We start from the raw sequence: 15,186 nt of genomic DNA, 5'->3' as shown, positions 1-15,186 counted from the left end.
CTCAAATCAACACCACGGAGGGATTTTTATTAGATACTGTCAAGGAAAGGGCAGACTATTGAAATTAACTAGGAGCGACAATCCATCGTCACTTTCCCCAGGTGTTTGTAGTATGTCCATGCCATTATTTCATCAATCAATTATATATCTTTATTATTCATATAACAATCATTACGGATTTTAATTTTTTTTATATTGCCAATTGATGTATAAAGGATATTCATATTCATTGATAAAATTTATATACGTTTTGTTTTAACAAGTACCACATCAATATATTTGATTGTTTACAGTTTAATAATGGCAATTATTTTGATAAATTTGTTTTTTTTGCAAAATGAAATACTTGATATTTTAACTGCTAAAGTTCTTTATTTCGTATTAAGTTTTGAATCTCATGTCTTCTTATATCTAAGGAATTTCATTTTCTTTGTTACCGAATACCAGTATTGCATCCAGGATAAGTATATAAATTGCATATGCCGATATTTCCCTTGTTGTGATTTGATAAGATATGGTCATATGTAGGTATATATATGAATCCTATGTTTCTAAATTTAGATCACCTGGATCATATGAACCCCAGAGTACAACACACACTGTACTTCTTAACCCCAAAACGTCAATATACGATGCTATATTTGTCTAGGAGGTTATTTTGTTATATTCTAATTATGTTATACGGTTTCGATATATTTGTTCATGTTAAAACAATAAACACATCTATTGATTAAAAAGCATTTTATATGGATATTCAATTTTGATATAATATAAATTCCTATAAGGCAATTATGGAATATTTGGTAAATATGTAGAGATGAAGTATAAAAGAATAAGGACCTTTGATTTTGGCTTATACATTGTCATATCGACCTGGTTGAAATATAGCTTATCATTATTGACCTCGTCAATGGACCATGGTTTGATTAGTATATATCATGTTGAAGTGTCTCAGATAATCTGAAAATACTCCTCAATTGTCATGTTTATTGTCATTTCATCTGTGTTTACACTGATATTTTTTACTGTTTTTATTATTCGCTCAGTCAGTTAAATATTGACGCGAAGTAATTTACCACAATGTTTTTCTTTTTAAGTGCTCCACACAATACTTCTAAGGTGTAGATTTACCCGTTTTGTTCAAATTTTTGCGTCATTACACCAGCTTAAATAGTGAAAAAGATCAGGTCAAATATAATTGGTTACTAAAGACAGAGTTTTCTATGCTATTGTACCATGGATACGGTTATACGGAAAATCATGATATCTTAAAACAGGCTTATCTGATCAATGATAACCTTCAAACGAAGACTAGATTGACCTTCTGAACGCCGTCTTTATGCTTTGCAACAGTGCACACAACAAAATACTTGAGGGAGGAGAACACTTTTAAAGGTATTTGGTAATCTGCGTGAGTGTCCGATGTGACGGAAAAGGCCATGTGGTTTAATAATGACATATTAGTTTACATGGATCACCGCCAGTAGCACTTAGCTTGTAAGTGATTGACATCCACGCAATAACCAGTGGCAATTGACAAACAAAATAAAAGACATTATCAGAAATAAATATATAGCAGTAAAGACAAGATAAAAAAGATAAAGAATTTATCAATTCAATATCTTTGTAAAGTGGATATTAATTAACTGCCCCCCCCCAAAAAAAAAAGAAAGAAAAAACAACAACAACAACAACAACAAAACAAACAAACGAACGAACAAACAAGACCATGTTTATTCATACATATGTATATATATAACATATGTTGACTACATTATACAATTTGTGACTATGTTTTTACCTTTCATGGTTCTATTTGCTATGCTATATTAGTCTGACCATCCGAAGGGAGATAACTTGTAATGGTCTATGCTGACTTTACTAACCGCCGATAGAAAATATTCAGTCCTGACCAATGCTGACATTTTACTAGAATTCATTGGCTTACTGTGCCAAATATGCAGAGGCGAACAATTATATGACAAACCTGTGTTTTTGTACTAAACCATACACTCTAAATATTTATAATACTTAATAAATTAAACAAAACGGAAAATCAAACCCCTAAAATTCCTTGGATGCACAGCCCATAACCCCGATTACGTGTAAATGTCCAGTTGTAACATTTACTAATGCCTATTTCGATTTCAATGAATTTTCCTTTTGCGAATAGCCTGCTGAAAGGACTGCCCAAATAGTTGACCCCCTTTCAATATTCAGCTTGATGGTATATGTGTGTCGACCCTGAACTCTATAGTTATCTCTTCCCCACTTTCCAACTGTGTTACCTTCCCTCATAAGAGACTTAAAATTATAATACTTTCTGAATGAAAGCGTTTTCTTGATATATTTTCTTAAACGCCATTCAATAAGCATGTACCGTTATGAATACCTTTTCTTACTTCACCATATTACATTATGGCATTTCCCTTATACAGGAAGAACGATAATAAACAGAAATTATCAGAAATAAATATATAGCAGTAAAGACAAGATAAAAAAGATAAAGAATTTATCAATTCAATATCTTTGTAAAGTGGATATTAATTAACTGCCCCCCCCCCCCCCAAAAAAAAGAAAGAAAAAACAACAACAACAACAACAAAACAAACAAACGAACGAACAAACAAGACCATGTTTATTCATACATATGTATATATATAACATATGTTGACTACATTATACAATTTGTGACTATGTTTTTACCTTTCATGGTTCTATTTGCTATGCTATATTAGTCTGACCATCCGAAGGGAGATAACTTGTAATGGTCTATGCTGACTTTACTAACCGCCGATAGAAAATATTCAGTCCTGACCAATGCTGACATTTTACTAGAATTCATTGGCTTACTGTGCCAAATATGCAGAGGCGAACACTTATATGACAAACCTGTGTTTTTGTACTAAACCATACACTCTAAATATTTATAATACTTAATAAATTAAACAAAACGGAAAATCATGTTCAGATACTTTACATACAATACTTATATTTCGCGTTTGTCCTTGGTGAAACTGATTCCTGTGTATTCAATTTCGGTCAACACAAGATAACCTAGTCAAAAGTCACCTTGACGCCTAGATACATGGACACCCAAGATCAAACACCTTGTATGTTTTAAACCAGTACACGTTTGTTTCCATAGCAACCATGAAAACAAACAACGATATTCTATACACAACGATAGTTTCAAGTTTACAGTAAAGTGATACTTCCTTAGATGATTTATACAAGGAGCACACCTGTGCGGGTCGGGTGGTGGATAAGAGGGACATTTTTGCAATGAATGTCCAGGATTGGACAGTTTCATTAACAATTGCCATTCAAAATGAGAGCTTGACCAGACCTTAGTTGCAAATAACATTACTCCTTCACGATATATTCAAAGAAGAATTCTGTATTAGCAACTTAACCAAAACTTACTCAAATTCACATCTTATTCTAATGCTGTAATGAAAAAGTTCATATTCAAATCTAAATAGAATTTTGATGGTCAAACATTGTCTTTTTTTTTATTACAGTCACATTATTCACGAGTTATCTAACCCCTAAAATTCCTTGGATGCACAGCCCATAACCCCGATTACGTGTAAATGTCCAGTTGTAACATTTACTAATGCCTATTTCGATTTCAATGAATTTTCCTTTTGCGAATAGCCTGCTGAAAGGACTGCCCAAATAGTTGACCCCCTTTCAATATTCAGCTTGATGGTATATGTGTGTCGACCCTGAACTCTATAGTCATCTCTTCCCCACTTTCCAACTATGTTACCTCCCTCATAAGAGACTTAAAATTATAATACTTTCTGAATGAAAGCGTTTTCTTGATATATTTTCTTAAACGCCATTCAATAAGCATGTACCGTTATGAATACCTTTTCTTACTTCACCATATTACATTATGGCATTTCCTTTATACAGGAAGAACGATAATAAACAGCAAATGTAATAAGTTTAAATCAAGGAATATTGTAATCTATTGTACGCTAGGTTTCATCATTATCCTCTCCGTTGAATCTCCAGGGACATTGCCACTTTGTTTATTACGCATGAACTTACATCTGTGGCAGTTCTGATAAACTATAGACGTTATTTAGCGATCTTGAAAACAACGTCTTTGTTTCCTTTGAACTTAGATATTACAGTCTAGTATATCTTTTATTTTTTGTATTATTCACTCGATTCTAAGCCATACAAATTGTTACATAATAATGTTTTTCTCCCATACTGCTATCCATTTTGCCAGAGAACGTTCTATGGTTGATATTTCATTTTCAATTCTTTTTGTAGAAAAAGTCTTTTTTTTCTGAATTCCTGATTTGTTACGTTTAAAGATGACATCATTTGAATAGGCTTTGCCTTTGATTGTATGGCCGACATCAAGAGGTAATTCGAAAATATCCTGATTACTTGTACGATATGAAGCCAGAATCGTTCGGTGATTGTTGATATGGCAAGTCGTACCATTGTCACCACCCTAATTCTCATTTCGGATTGTGAGTAACCCGGATTTGACCTAGATCTGTATGGCGGTGTCATTGATGAAATAGAAGATGCTTACTATTCCGGAGCACCTGGTCTTTTTATTATACCTTTTTTCTGGAGTGCCCATAGACTTCCTATAGATTATGTCGGTATTTTGTGTTTTTCTTGTTTCTTTTATATGACTTGACAAGTAAAGTAAGACAAGTAACAGTAAATGCCAATTGTTCAAATTGTATAACTCAACTTGTATAACATTATTGCTTAAAAGACTTGCGGTTAAAAACAGGACGTTTTCTACAAGAATGCAAACTTGCTCGAACCTATCATTTTGCCGTTTACATGGCTTTGTTAAATTAGCTTTGTTTCCGGACTTTGAACAATGTTTTTCTCTTTATAAGCACCACCATCTTCCAATTGGAGGGCAAGCTTTTCATTTTCATTTCCAGAATCTGAGTTCACCACAATATCTTCTCTCTGAAATAATACAAATTCTTATTATACTCAAATACTTAATTCATATGCTATATACATACATGTGAGTATATCTGATTATATTTATCAATATCAAGCCGGCAATATTTGGGGAATGCTTCTTTTAGCGCATGAGAGCTTATATTCCAAAGGTATTGCGTTTTATATACTTGATACAGATTTATACTGCTGTGCCAACATTTCATTGATTCTTACCTTGTTAATCTATTTCCTTAACACATTTCTCCAAACATGATAAGCATATCTGCAACGTATATGTCACATTTACTTATCCTGAATATTTTCAGGAAATGAGATATTCAAATTGATTACACACCTTTTTGAAAACAGCTCCACAGTGTAATATTTTCCTCAATCTCTCAGGTAAACATGGAACATAATAGTCAAAGAAAGGCAGCATGTATTTCACGTCTACCTCTGATGGGTCTGGCCTGCCTAAAATGGAAAACCATATCTTAAAACTTTAATTCATCATTTTGACTACTGTAAAATTACATATCTTAGCGGTAATATTATTTTAGCGATGTTCCCGTTTGAAGTGTTCTAATTATTATTGCGCTGATTGAAGTTTCTAACACTTGTTTCTCATGGCTCTGGTATTTTCCAATGTGCGCCCCTTTTTAAATCGTGTTGTCAAACAGTTAGCAACTACCATTTCCTCGTTTAAAATCTGGTACTTTGGAATATATATAATATCATTCCTCACATTTCGCTTCAATATGTCCTACTCACTTAGACGGTCGATATTTAAGGTTAACCGAGAAATACTTGGCCTACTTAAGCCCTCTGTTTACACGTTATTTGGCACAATGACGACGTAACCCAACTATCAACCAGGTTGTTGATATGGAGAGCAGTTGTCGTCTTTTCTTTGATATCATTCAAATATCTGAACGTCAGACATCACTTTCCATTTTAATGGAAGAATCCATTATTATTACTTAGAATAACACTGGCAAAATCTGGTATTATTTTTCTTAAACACATGCTCGTTTGATTATGTTGTAAACATCCATACATATTTCTAAATAATGGAGCCTCATTTGCATGTTAAGCTGTCAGCCGGATAAGATAAGTGAAGTATTTCCAGAAATATTTGCGATTTGTTTTCTTAAATCCAGCAAAACATGAAATTTACTTCAAGATAAAGTCAATGTTTGAAATATACTATGTTAAAAAATCATCAGAATAATGACATGAGCTATTCGTAATTGTGTCCGTCTCCTCCTTAGCGAACACTAAGCATACGAAAAGTTTCAATTGATCGCGCTTCATGTTGAATTTGCCTCTGTCCAGTTGGCATTCATATTCACTATGAATGCCAACTGAAAGCCGTTCAATGCTTGTATTTACCATCTGCGATTTTTTATTTGTCGTGCGATTTTTTTTTTGAAATTTTCAAATTCAAATTTCAGTTGGCAGTTCATAAACTGGTGAACTCGCAACTGAATTGGTAGGGTTATATAGTGGCAGTGCCATACAATGGTAAATATATATATATATAAACGACAAATCAAGATTCGATAGAGATTAACGTTTCGGTATTGAGTCTATATGATCGGAGATAGTTACCTGTCAGGATCGACACTATAGATCCGACGAGGATGGTGGTCAGTATGCTTAGAGGGGTCAGCCATAAATAGGAAATCGAATATAGCTTGTCGAGTCCATGGCTATCGATAAAAATGATATCATGCTTACGGAAAGAATTATTAGAAACATTATCTCAACAATCACATCGTTAATCAACAAATAATAGCATGCTTTCCATATTTAGAACCGCTTGGTTTCAGATATTGGTATTGATGTACAATATAACAGTACGTCTTGTATTCAATGACTCACCTTACAAGTCCATATTATCGATAAAAACATGCTTTAAAACAGAATAATACATAAATATGTGACTATGTACATACTTTCCTGAATGTAGTGTTGGTGATAGTGTTGCGCCATGTGGATAATTGGTGACGTTATACGCAAATTCTAATGACGTCAAAATCGTGATGTTTGTGGATATATCATTCTGGCACATATCAGTTGGAGCTGATGGTAACGTTGGTGGTCTACTTATGGTTGTTGAGAAGTTCTGACCAAGAGCTATCCACAGCACTATAGCCATTCCTGTCATTCCGCCAGTAACAGCTCCCTATAGGATTCATCGATATTTATAATCCGTAAACTTTAATTTGTCATTTTACGCAAAAATATTTTGCTTTTGTTACTGTTTTGTTTAGTGCTGTCGAGTGCAATGTATCAACTAACCAATAAATGACTGCATCGATCAACTAATCAATACATCAATAAATCAAATGTTTCTTTTTGCTTATTGAATTACTTGTTTCGTGGTTTTGATATAATTCGCTTGACATTCTGTCTAAATCAAAATAGTCGAAATTTGGAGTCGCCATTCCATACTTATCAATGTCTTACATCATGTCATTTATGTGGGAGAAGACTGATATAGGCAAAGCCTGTTGTCAAATCCCTTTGTACTATAACATCTTGTATAATAAAATTTGTTGAAATGAAATGTCTTACATCGTAATATCATACATATATCTAACAACGTATACGTTTGATATACTATTTTAGGCATATTTCATATTTCGAAGACTTCTAACGATTTTTTGTTCCATGAACCGTTTAAGGAAAATAAGATATCTTCGACCATGATTTTATCATATTGATAACTGTATATCCGAAGGTTCATTTTCTTTATAGTAAAATCGATTATATTTCCTCATGCAAACACAATGTTACATACCTTGGAGTTAGCCCATGGGCAGAATGCGGCAAAAAAGAACATTCCAGTAGCGGCTCCACCAAAACTTGACAGCAAGCTGTATGTAATCTGTAAAAATTGTAGAACAAATGGTACTCATCCGCTGAAAACTCGATAGAAGTCTTTGTGTAGTCTGTAAAAATAGCATAACAAATTGTACTCATCGGCCGGAACTCGACAGCAAACTACATAATCTATAAAAAAAAAAAGTAGTAGAAAATGGTACTCATCCACCGAGACTCGAAATCAAGTTTTGATGTAATCTGTACAAAACGTATAACAAATATAAAATATCGGCAGAAACTTCAAAAGCAAGTTTATGTAATCTGTACAAGCAACCGAGCGAACAGTGTTTGTATACCAAATATGTACAACAGACCGTACGTATTTTGTACAAGTATTATACAAAATAGTATGTGAGACAGGGGAACTGTACGTAATCTGTAAATTTAGTATACACTTAACCAAACTTCTAAGTGGTCACTTTTATATTTGGTGTCTAAGCTATTCTACGACATTGTCTTCTCTGGGTACATTGCGTATAAAACATTGCAACAGCGTAGCAAGTTTTCGGGTGGTTGTACGGAGTTTATCCTTTCGTGTTCAGCCAACCATGACTTTCACGTCTTTTCCTGTAATCACTATGTACTGCACGTGCGCCTGTATCCAGATATCGTTTTATTACTCGTGTTGCCTCTCTGTGTATCGGTATTTAAAAAAAAAACACTTTTAACAGCTGGCAGTTCTTTGAGACAGGCACGTACATGCTATGATGAGAAATACAATTTATTTCATATTACTCACACGATCTAAAGCGATTCATGCTTAATGATTGTTTGGTTGTTGTAACAGGTTGCCTGGATGTTATCACTATGTACTGCACGTGCGCCTGTATCCAGATATCGTTTTATTACTCGTGTTGCCTCTCTGTGTATTGGTATTTAAAAAAACCCACTTAAGATGGGAAGACTGACCACCGATGAAAGAGGCAGAGCATTTGAAATGTTAACAGCTGGCAGTTCTTTGAGACAGGCAAGTACATGCTATGATGAGAGATACAATTTAATTCATATTACTCACACAATCTAAAGCGATTCATGCTTAATGATTGTTTGGTTGTTGTAACAGGTTGCCTGAATGTTAAACAAATCACTTTTTGCCATCCAGAAGCACTGGAGGAAGTACCAACACACTAGCTCAGTTATTGACCATAGACGCCAACCAAGAGGAAGAGTTACGTCCGCTCGTCAGGGTAGAAATATAAGACGGTGTCATCTCAGAGCAATATTTACCACAGCTACGGAGACAGAAAGAACTACGCATGGATCACATCGAAGACCTGTTAGTGCTCAAGCCATTAGAAATCGGTTAAAGGGGGCAAATTTGTCATGTTGGCGTCCTAGTGTAGGTCCTGTTTTTACTCAAAGACATCGTGTTGCTCGCTTAGCTTTGGCAAGGTGTCATCTGCGATTCAAAATAGCAGACTGGGTCAATGTTCTTTTTGTTGACGAGGTTAAAGTCTTCTGTAAGCTGCTGATGGCCGCAAAAGGTACAGAAGAAAAAGTGAGTGGATGATGCCAACTGCGTTATTCAGAGGGACAACGTTGGAAGCAATCAGTGATTATTTGGGGAGATATGTCCATGCATGCAAAGACGCAGGTTGTGCGGATAAGAGGAAATTTAACGACGGCTTCGTATCAAACAGATGTCTTACAACCAGTTGCAGGTCAGCATATCAGGGGCAACTGCGTTATGATTCTAGCCCAGGACAATGCACCATGCCGGGCCTCAAGGACCTCCCACCAAATGTTGACCAACAACAACATCCTTTGCCAGCTCGAAGTCTGGATTGATAATCCCATTGGACATGTTTGGGACCTCTTGAATATCAAAGTGAGGGCGAGACGCCATCAACAGAACCTTGGTCAGCCGGAGCAAAACATAGTAGATGAATTGAATAGAATTCTACAAAACACCATACAGAATTTCATTTTATCAATCAGACAACGATGCTAAGCTGTTATCAATCCATGTGGAGGCAATTCACGATACTGATTGAGACTGTGACTTTCACTTTCGGGGATGACGGTCTTGCAGCTGCTATATCGGCTTCAATCAGTTTAATACATTGAAACAATTTGATACCTTACTTCATGATATATGAATGATTAAATTTATGATTTACAAAACAAATCTATTGTTCATTATCATTTTATGAGTAAAAGAGTCAGTGACCACTTAGAACTTTGGTTAAGTGTATCTTATGATGTACATATCCATCAAAACTTTACAGAAGTATGTATGTAGTCTGTGCTAAAAACTTAAAAAGTAGCAGATATCCGTCGAAACTTGACAGAAGAATGAACAACAGTTCATCTAATGACGTAAGAACAGTTTTCTCGAAATTCGCTTTTTCACTGAACTTCAACTCCAATTAACAAAGAGACATGTATATATCCCAACGTTATATAAACGCTTTCTTTCGATAAACATTGTTGTTCACATTACCTGACTTATTGGTCCCTTGATGTTGGCAATCATGAAAGACATCGCTATCCCTATAAGTCCATAGACTACAACTGAAAACATATGAAATATTTATTCAACCTTTTGTTCATTAAAGGACATTTCATAGTTCATTAAGTTATGACCCGACACGTTTAAATTGGATAACGCAGAAGAACAGGAAATAATACAGCATGCCTACCTTTATTCGTACTTGTTCGTGAGTGATCACAATTAAAACATATTGAATTTTTATGAAAAAATACATGTAGCCGTTGTTGAAAACGTCATATTTTTATTATCATGCATTACTTTAGCTATTTTAGTTATGAACATCGTCCAGATAGCATTGCGTATCTAAACAACACCATAGATATTTATATACAATGTAGATAACATAATCAATATACATGATATGATCAAGCGTTTACCGGATATTTTAGCTACGAGTATTGCTCGTCTTTCGGAGATGTCTTTTACAAGAGGTTTTACAATATCCTCCACAGTTTGTGCTGATAGGCTACTCAGTAAAGATGAAATTGTACTGAAAATAGATAGACGTCATTCATATATCACCTTCACAGCTCAGGGAAAGCAAATTCAACTTGATAGGATACTCGATTAACAAAAAGGTTAACATAGCTTTATTCTATAAACAGGACGCCGATTAGCTTCTGTTTGTGAATAAGATAGATGGAAAGTATTTTTTATTCATTTTATTCTATTTACTTAAGCGGGACGAAAGCAATTAGTCATCAACAGTACTTTTGGTTTGCTATTATGAAGTCACTATCTAATTAAAAGACGATTTAGCCTATCAAACGCCACTGATTATCATTACTTAATTACATATTTTGATTTTCTATTTTACTGATGTTGTGTGGCAACAAAGTAGGGCAAGTTAATTCAAACATAAATCAAACATTGAAATCTACGTTCTACATGATATATTCAAATCAAAATTGTATCAAATTAAATATTTTTATTTACATGACAAACAAAACAATTTTACCGTTACCTTAGTGACGCACTAAACAAAGCTGCTACAAACACTCCTGACATTCCAGGCACATCACGGAAAATTGTTATTACCAAATATGGAAGAATCTGTAATAATGTAAAATTTATGATCATAGCTATATCATGTACGCATTCCATTGACCTTTATATCTTTACCTCGAATAACAATTGTGTCCTTTTTACCTAGCCTTCGATGAGTAGAATATTCCAATGTATACAAAAAAAATTATGTGGAGCTGTAGGTAGGAAGTGTATATAATATATCAAAGTAATAAATACTTTAGTGTACGATTGGACAAATCTACTGATGTACTAATTATTTTCAAGTATTGCAGGGTCTCGTAATGATAGTGAAAGAAGTGTTTTTTTTTTCTAAATTTAAGAATTATGTTGAAAGCATAAAGCCATAACCTTACAATACGCATTGCTGATTTCAACTGGTCGTAGTTACCCGTACATCACCAAAACCGTTTTGAGATGACCCCCAAATATTGCTCACATTCACAGCTCGGTTATATGTCCGACAGTTGATGGACATGTCTAATACGTTTTGGTAACTACAACGTACAGCGCGTGAAACAACCATAATATATAAGCTATCCATAAAAGGCAAAACTATTTCATACTTAATACCTGATTTGGGTTTTCAATTGCCTTCGACGCAATAGGATCACACCGTATTTTGTGGAAATATGCGTAAGCAAATACTCCTAGGAGACATGCCAGGACGGCATTTACAACAGTCGCTAAAGTTGAAATGATGATAACTCTGAAATAAAATAGATATTGTGTTTTTAAATTTTAGAAAGGAACTACAAGATAATTTCGATAGTTTGTTGTGATAGCCATTTTTGCCATGAACAACAATAATACAGTTGCAGTGCAAAACACAGGACAAGGGCCAATATTGAAAGTACCGATAATAAAATGGCTAGAATATTTGCAATTCTGTTTAACAACTTCTGTTTTTTAATGTAATTTAGATAATACATTTGGAAGTATTTTCTTGCTAGATACGAAAACGTGTTCGTTGCTAATTGATATGTCTGCTGGTCCTGATATGTCAAAACCACGATTCTAATTTCAAAAAAGTAAAACGACCTAAAATTCTATAAGACTTTCAAAAGTCTGTCTTAAATTGTTGCTTTGAGGCAAGCAAAAAATGGTTAACATAATATTTCAATCGTAGTTTTTGCGTATTAGTTTGAGGTCCTTGAGACGAAATTTCACATAAACATGACAATAAGGATTCATGATTCTTACCTGCGTGCATCTCTTTCAGTAGGAACTGAGCAGATTCTTTGTGTGGTCGCCTGGGAGGTATGCAGGTACGTAAGAGATATAGAGGAACCGACAATTAAAGACCAGAACGTATTGCGGACGGTGGGATCCAGATCGAAGCTGGCATGTAAAGTAAGAACAACGTAATACAAGGAATAAATGATACCATCAACAACACTAATAACATCAGATTCGTCTCAAATTCGGCATGAAAACGAGACGATTCTACTACTTTCAGAAATTCCTGTGTTTTTACAATTATTCAATTATAACACCTTTGCTAGACATACGAATATGCTTTTAGTGTGTAGATGTTTTGTAGTCAGTCCAAATTTATGGCAAGTTAGCATAGCATATCAATTCTACATATACTACCTCGGCATTTGAAGACGAAGTCCTTCACCAGCAATATCAAACACTTGCTTGATTCCTCCAACGTCAATGGTAGTCTATAAATAATAATATATTTCAGATAATTACATGAACTAAGAAGGGACTGAAATACGCAACCTGTCAATATTCATACTTTAAAAAAAAAAAAAAAAAAAAAAAAAATATATACTTCTCAAGAGCATATCTTAAATCGGCAGGAGAGTGGCCATGGAATTTTATAAATCAATCGGTGGCGACTTTAATGAAGACTTTAGAAAGGGGTGCTATCATGTTATCACAATGTTTGATAAAGAAATACTTACTTACATATACCTTTTCAACAAAATGTTATTACATTTCAATATGTCAGAAAGATTGTTTATTAGGCTAGACCTATGTTAGTCCGTAAACTGGCTGTATCCCCTAGGTATATTGAAAACTTTACTTGCAGCTGAGTTGCTAAGCTGTACATTGTAGATACCTTTATGATGATACTCAACATCCCAATGAGCATAATTGTGAGCTGGAAAACGTCTGTCCACACCACAGCTCGGAGACCGCCCTATCATAATGAAATACAAAAATCTCTAAGCTTGAGCGAGACATATTGCTCAGGCTTCAGGGAGTAGGATTTCGCTGTCGTTAAGCCAAACAAATATCAATCATCGTCAAGTTCATTAAATAGTTTAAATGCCAACATGAATATTATTCTATTGAAATCATAGAGTGTTGTGTTTTGACATTTTCAAAAAGAAATGTTGCAGTCTGTTAGCCCAATGTTCAACCGATCAAACCATCCACGGCTCTTGCACAGTAAAAGCCTTGTATTAGTTTTATAATACGCTGGATTTTTTTCGCAGTTCCACATGTTTTGTGACAAATTTTCGTTTTATCAAATAAAACATACTGTTTAAAAATAAAATATTAAACATATAAATATACGTACCACAGCCGTGTAAGCGATTCCTGAAAAAGCCACTATCAAAACAGACACCCAAAGCGGAAAATTTGTCACTACAAAAGCAGAAATGTATTCACTTAGATATAAGATAAATTCATTTCTATTTCTGGTATTTGGATTCATAATCTAGAAGAAGTAAATGCAATATATTAAAATGGCATTGTTATCTACTGAAAAATTAGTTTAGCACCAATCGTTCAAACGATTGTCTACTGGACAATGTATGAATTAGATGTTTGAACATGGGCATACTTTACAGTGCGCAATGTTTGTTTGTTTATTTTTTACATGGAAGATATACAAATACGAAACATCTGTCTTTCACTACTTTCTCGGATTTTTATAGGTTTACTTTAATCCTTTGAACAAAACATGTGTTATATACAATCATAAAACTACGTCCCACACATTGAGCTGAGTGTCATACAAATAATGCTGACACTGACAAAAAGCATCGCATTTTCCTATGAATATCTGATGGAAGATTGTATTGGTAGAGAATTATCATCATTGCATGAGACATGTTGACCATGGTGATGATGATGCATGTTGTTGATGATGATGATGATGATGATGATGCATGTTGTTGATGATGATGATGATGATTGATACAGCATGTAAGTGTGAGAGTATGTGTGTGTATGTTTTTTGCCTTTGTCATATACGTCTATTATATCGTTTAATATGTGAAAAATCGTAAAAAAAATAAAAGAATTAGAAAAATGAAGATTTATTATCATTACACGTTTATCAAGGTACCTGTTTCAATAGCGATTCCTGGTCCAAACAGCACGATCCCCATGTAAAATATCTTCATATGAGAAATATTAAAATTAATTTATCTAAGATTGAATGCTACACAAAGTACTATTTGAACTGTTCAGAAAGATTGACAAGCTGACAATGTTATTATTTTAAGCTACAAGTATATTTCCCAACAGAAGTACATTTTATGAGTTCCATAAATATCTATTTGATATAAATTTACGTATCATGAAATGATAAAAGCCATTCACCGGAAAAGATAATTACTACAGTACATTGAGTATCGACAATTAGCTTCGAAAATGATTTAGAATGATATACATATGAAAAAAAAGAAGCTATATCATACGTAGATGTAATGATAATCCATTAGGGAGGAAACAAATAGTAATGATCACGCTATGATGATATGAGGTGAATTTTATCGGCAAAAACAAATGCTTATTGTATTCATATCAGTTTGCTAATGATAATATGTGCAATTGGTAATCTGATTTTGCATAATAGAATTTGGACA

The 15,186-nt window shown here is 34.0% G+C and overlaps 2 protein-coding genes across 2 annotated transcripts; both read right to left on the bottom strand.

Annotated features, from left to right (window-relative positions):
• Window positions 1-2,625: 2,625 nt before the first annotated feature.
• On the bottom strand, window positions 2,626-10,339 carry LOC117342983 (sodium-dependent multivitamin transporter-like). Its single transcript, XM_033905313.1, has 6 exons — window positions 10,274-10,339; window positions 7,748-7,834; window positions 6,900-7,129; window positions 6,553-6,653; window positions 5,297-5,415; window positions 2,626-4,962 (listed from the first exon to the last, which is right to left on the bottom strand). The coding sequence occupies exons 1-6, from the start codon at window positions 10,313-10,315 to the stop codon at window positions 4,837-4,839; spliced, it is 705 nt and encodes a 234-aa protein (XP_033761204.1). The 5' UTR covers window positions 10,316-10,339; the 3' UTR covers window positions 2,626-4,836.
• A 28-nt stretch (window positions 10,340-10,367) lies between these two features.
• Window positions 10,368-14,752, bottom strand: LOC117341824 (sodium-coupled monocarboxylate transporter 2-like). The gene is made up of 9 exons (XM_033903685.1): window positions 14,664-14,752; window positions 13,890-13,957; window positions 13,425-13,505; window positions 12,947-13,020; window positions 12,554-12,691; window positions 11,924-12,059; window positions 11,289-11,377; window positions 10,702-10,814; window positions 10,368-10,372 (listed from the first exon to the last, which is right to left on the bottom strand). The coding sequence occupies exons 1-9, from the start codon at window positions 14,719-14,721 to the stop codon at window positions 10,368-10,370; spliced, it is 762 nt and encodes a 253-aa protein (XP_033759576.1). The 5' UTR covers window positions 14,722-14,752.
• Between the last annotated feature and the right edge of the window lie 434 nt (window positions 14,753-15,186).

Source organism: Pecten maximus, chromosome 14, assembly GCF_902652985.1.
Source record: "Pecten maximus chromosome 14, xPecMax1.1, whole genome shotgun sequence".
Classification (NCBI taxonomy): Eukaryota; Metazoa; Mollusca; class Bivalvia; order Pectinida; family Pectinidae; genus Pecten; species Pecten maximus.
This window is presented reverse-complemented; position numbering and strand designations above follow the sequence as displayed.

Coding starts and splice junctions, on each gene's coding strand:
- LOC117342983 (XM_033905313.1), bottom strand. CDS start 10,315: ATGTCTTTCATGATTGCCAACATCAAGGGACCAATAAGTCAG. Junction 7,835..10,273: donor TCAAGGGACCAATAAGTCAG/GTAATGTGAACA, acceptor CAATTTTTACAG/ATTACATACAGCTTGCTGTC. Junction 6,654..6,899: donor CCAACACTACATTCAGGAAA/GTATGTACATAG, acceptor TTTTATCGATAG/CCATGGACTCGACAAGCTAT.
- LOC117341824 (XM_033903685.1), bottom strand. CDS start 14,721: ATGAAGATATTTTACATGGGGATCGTGCTGTTTGGACCAGGAATCGCT. Junction 13,958..14,663: donor AGGAATCGCTATTGAAACAG/GTACCTTGATAA, acceptor CTGCTTTTGTAG/TGACAAATTTTCCGCTTTGG. Junction 13,021..13,424: donor TGTTGAGTATCATCATAAAG/GTATCTACAATG, acceptor TATTATTTATAG/ACTACCATTGACGTTGGAGG.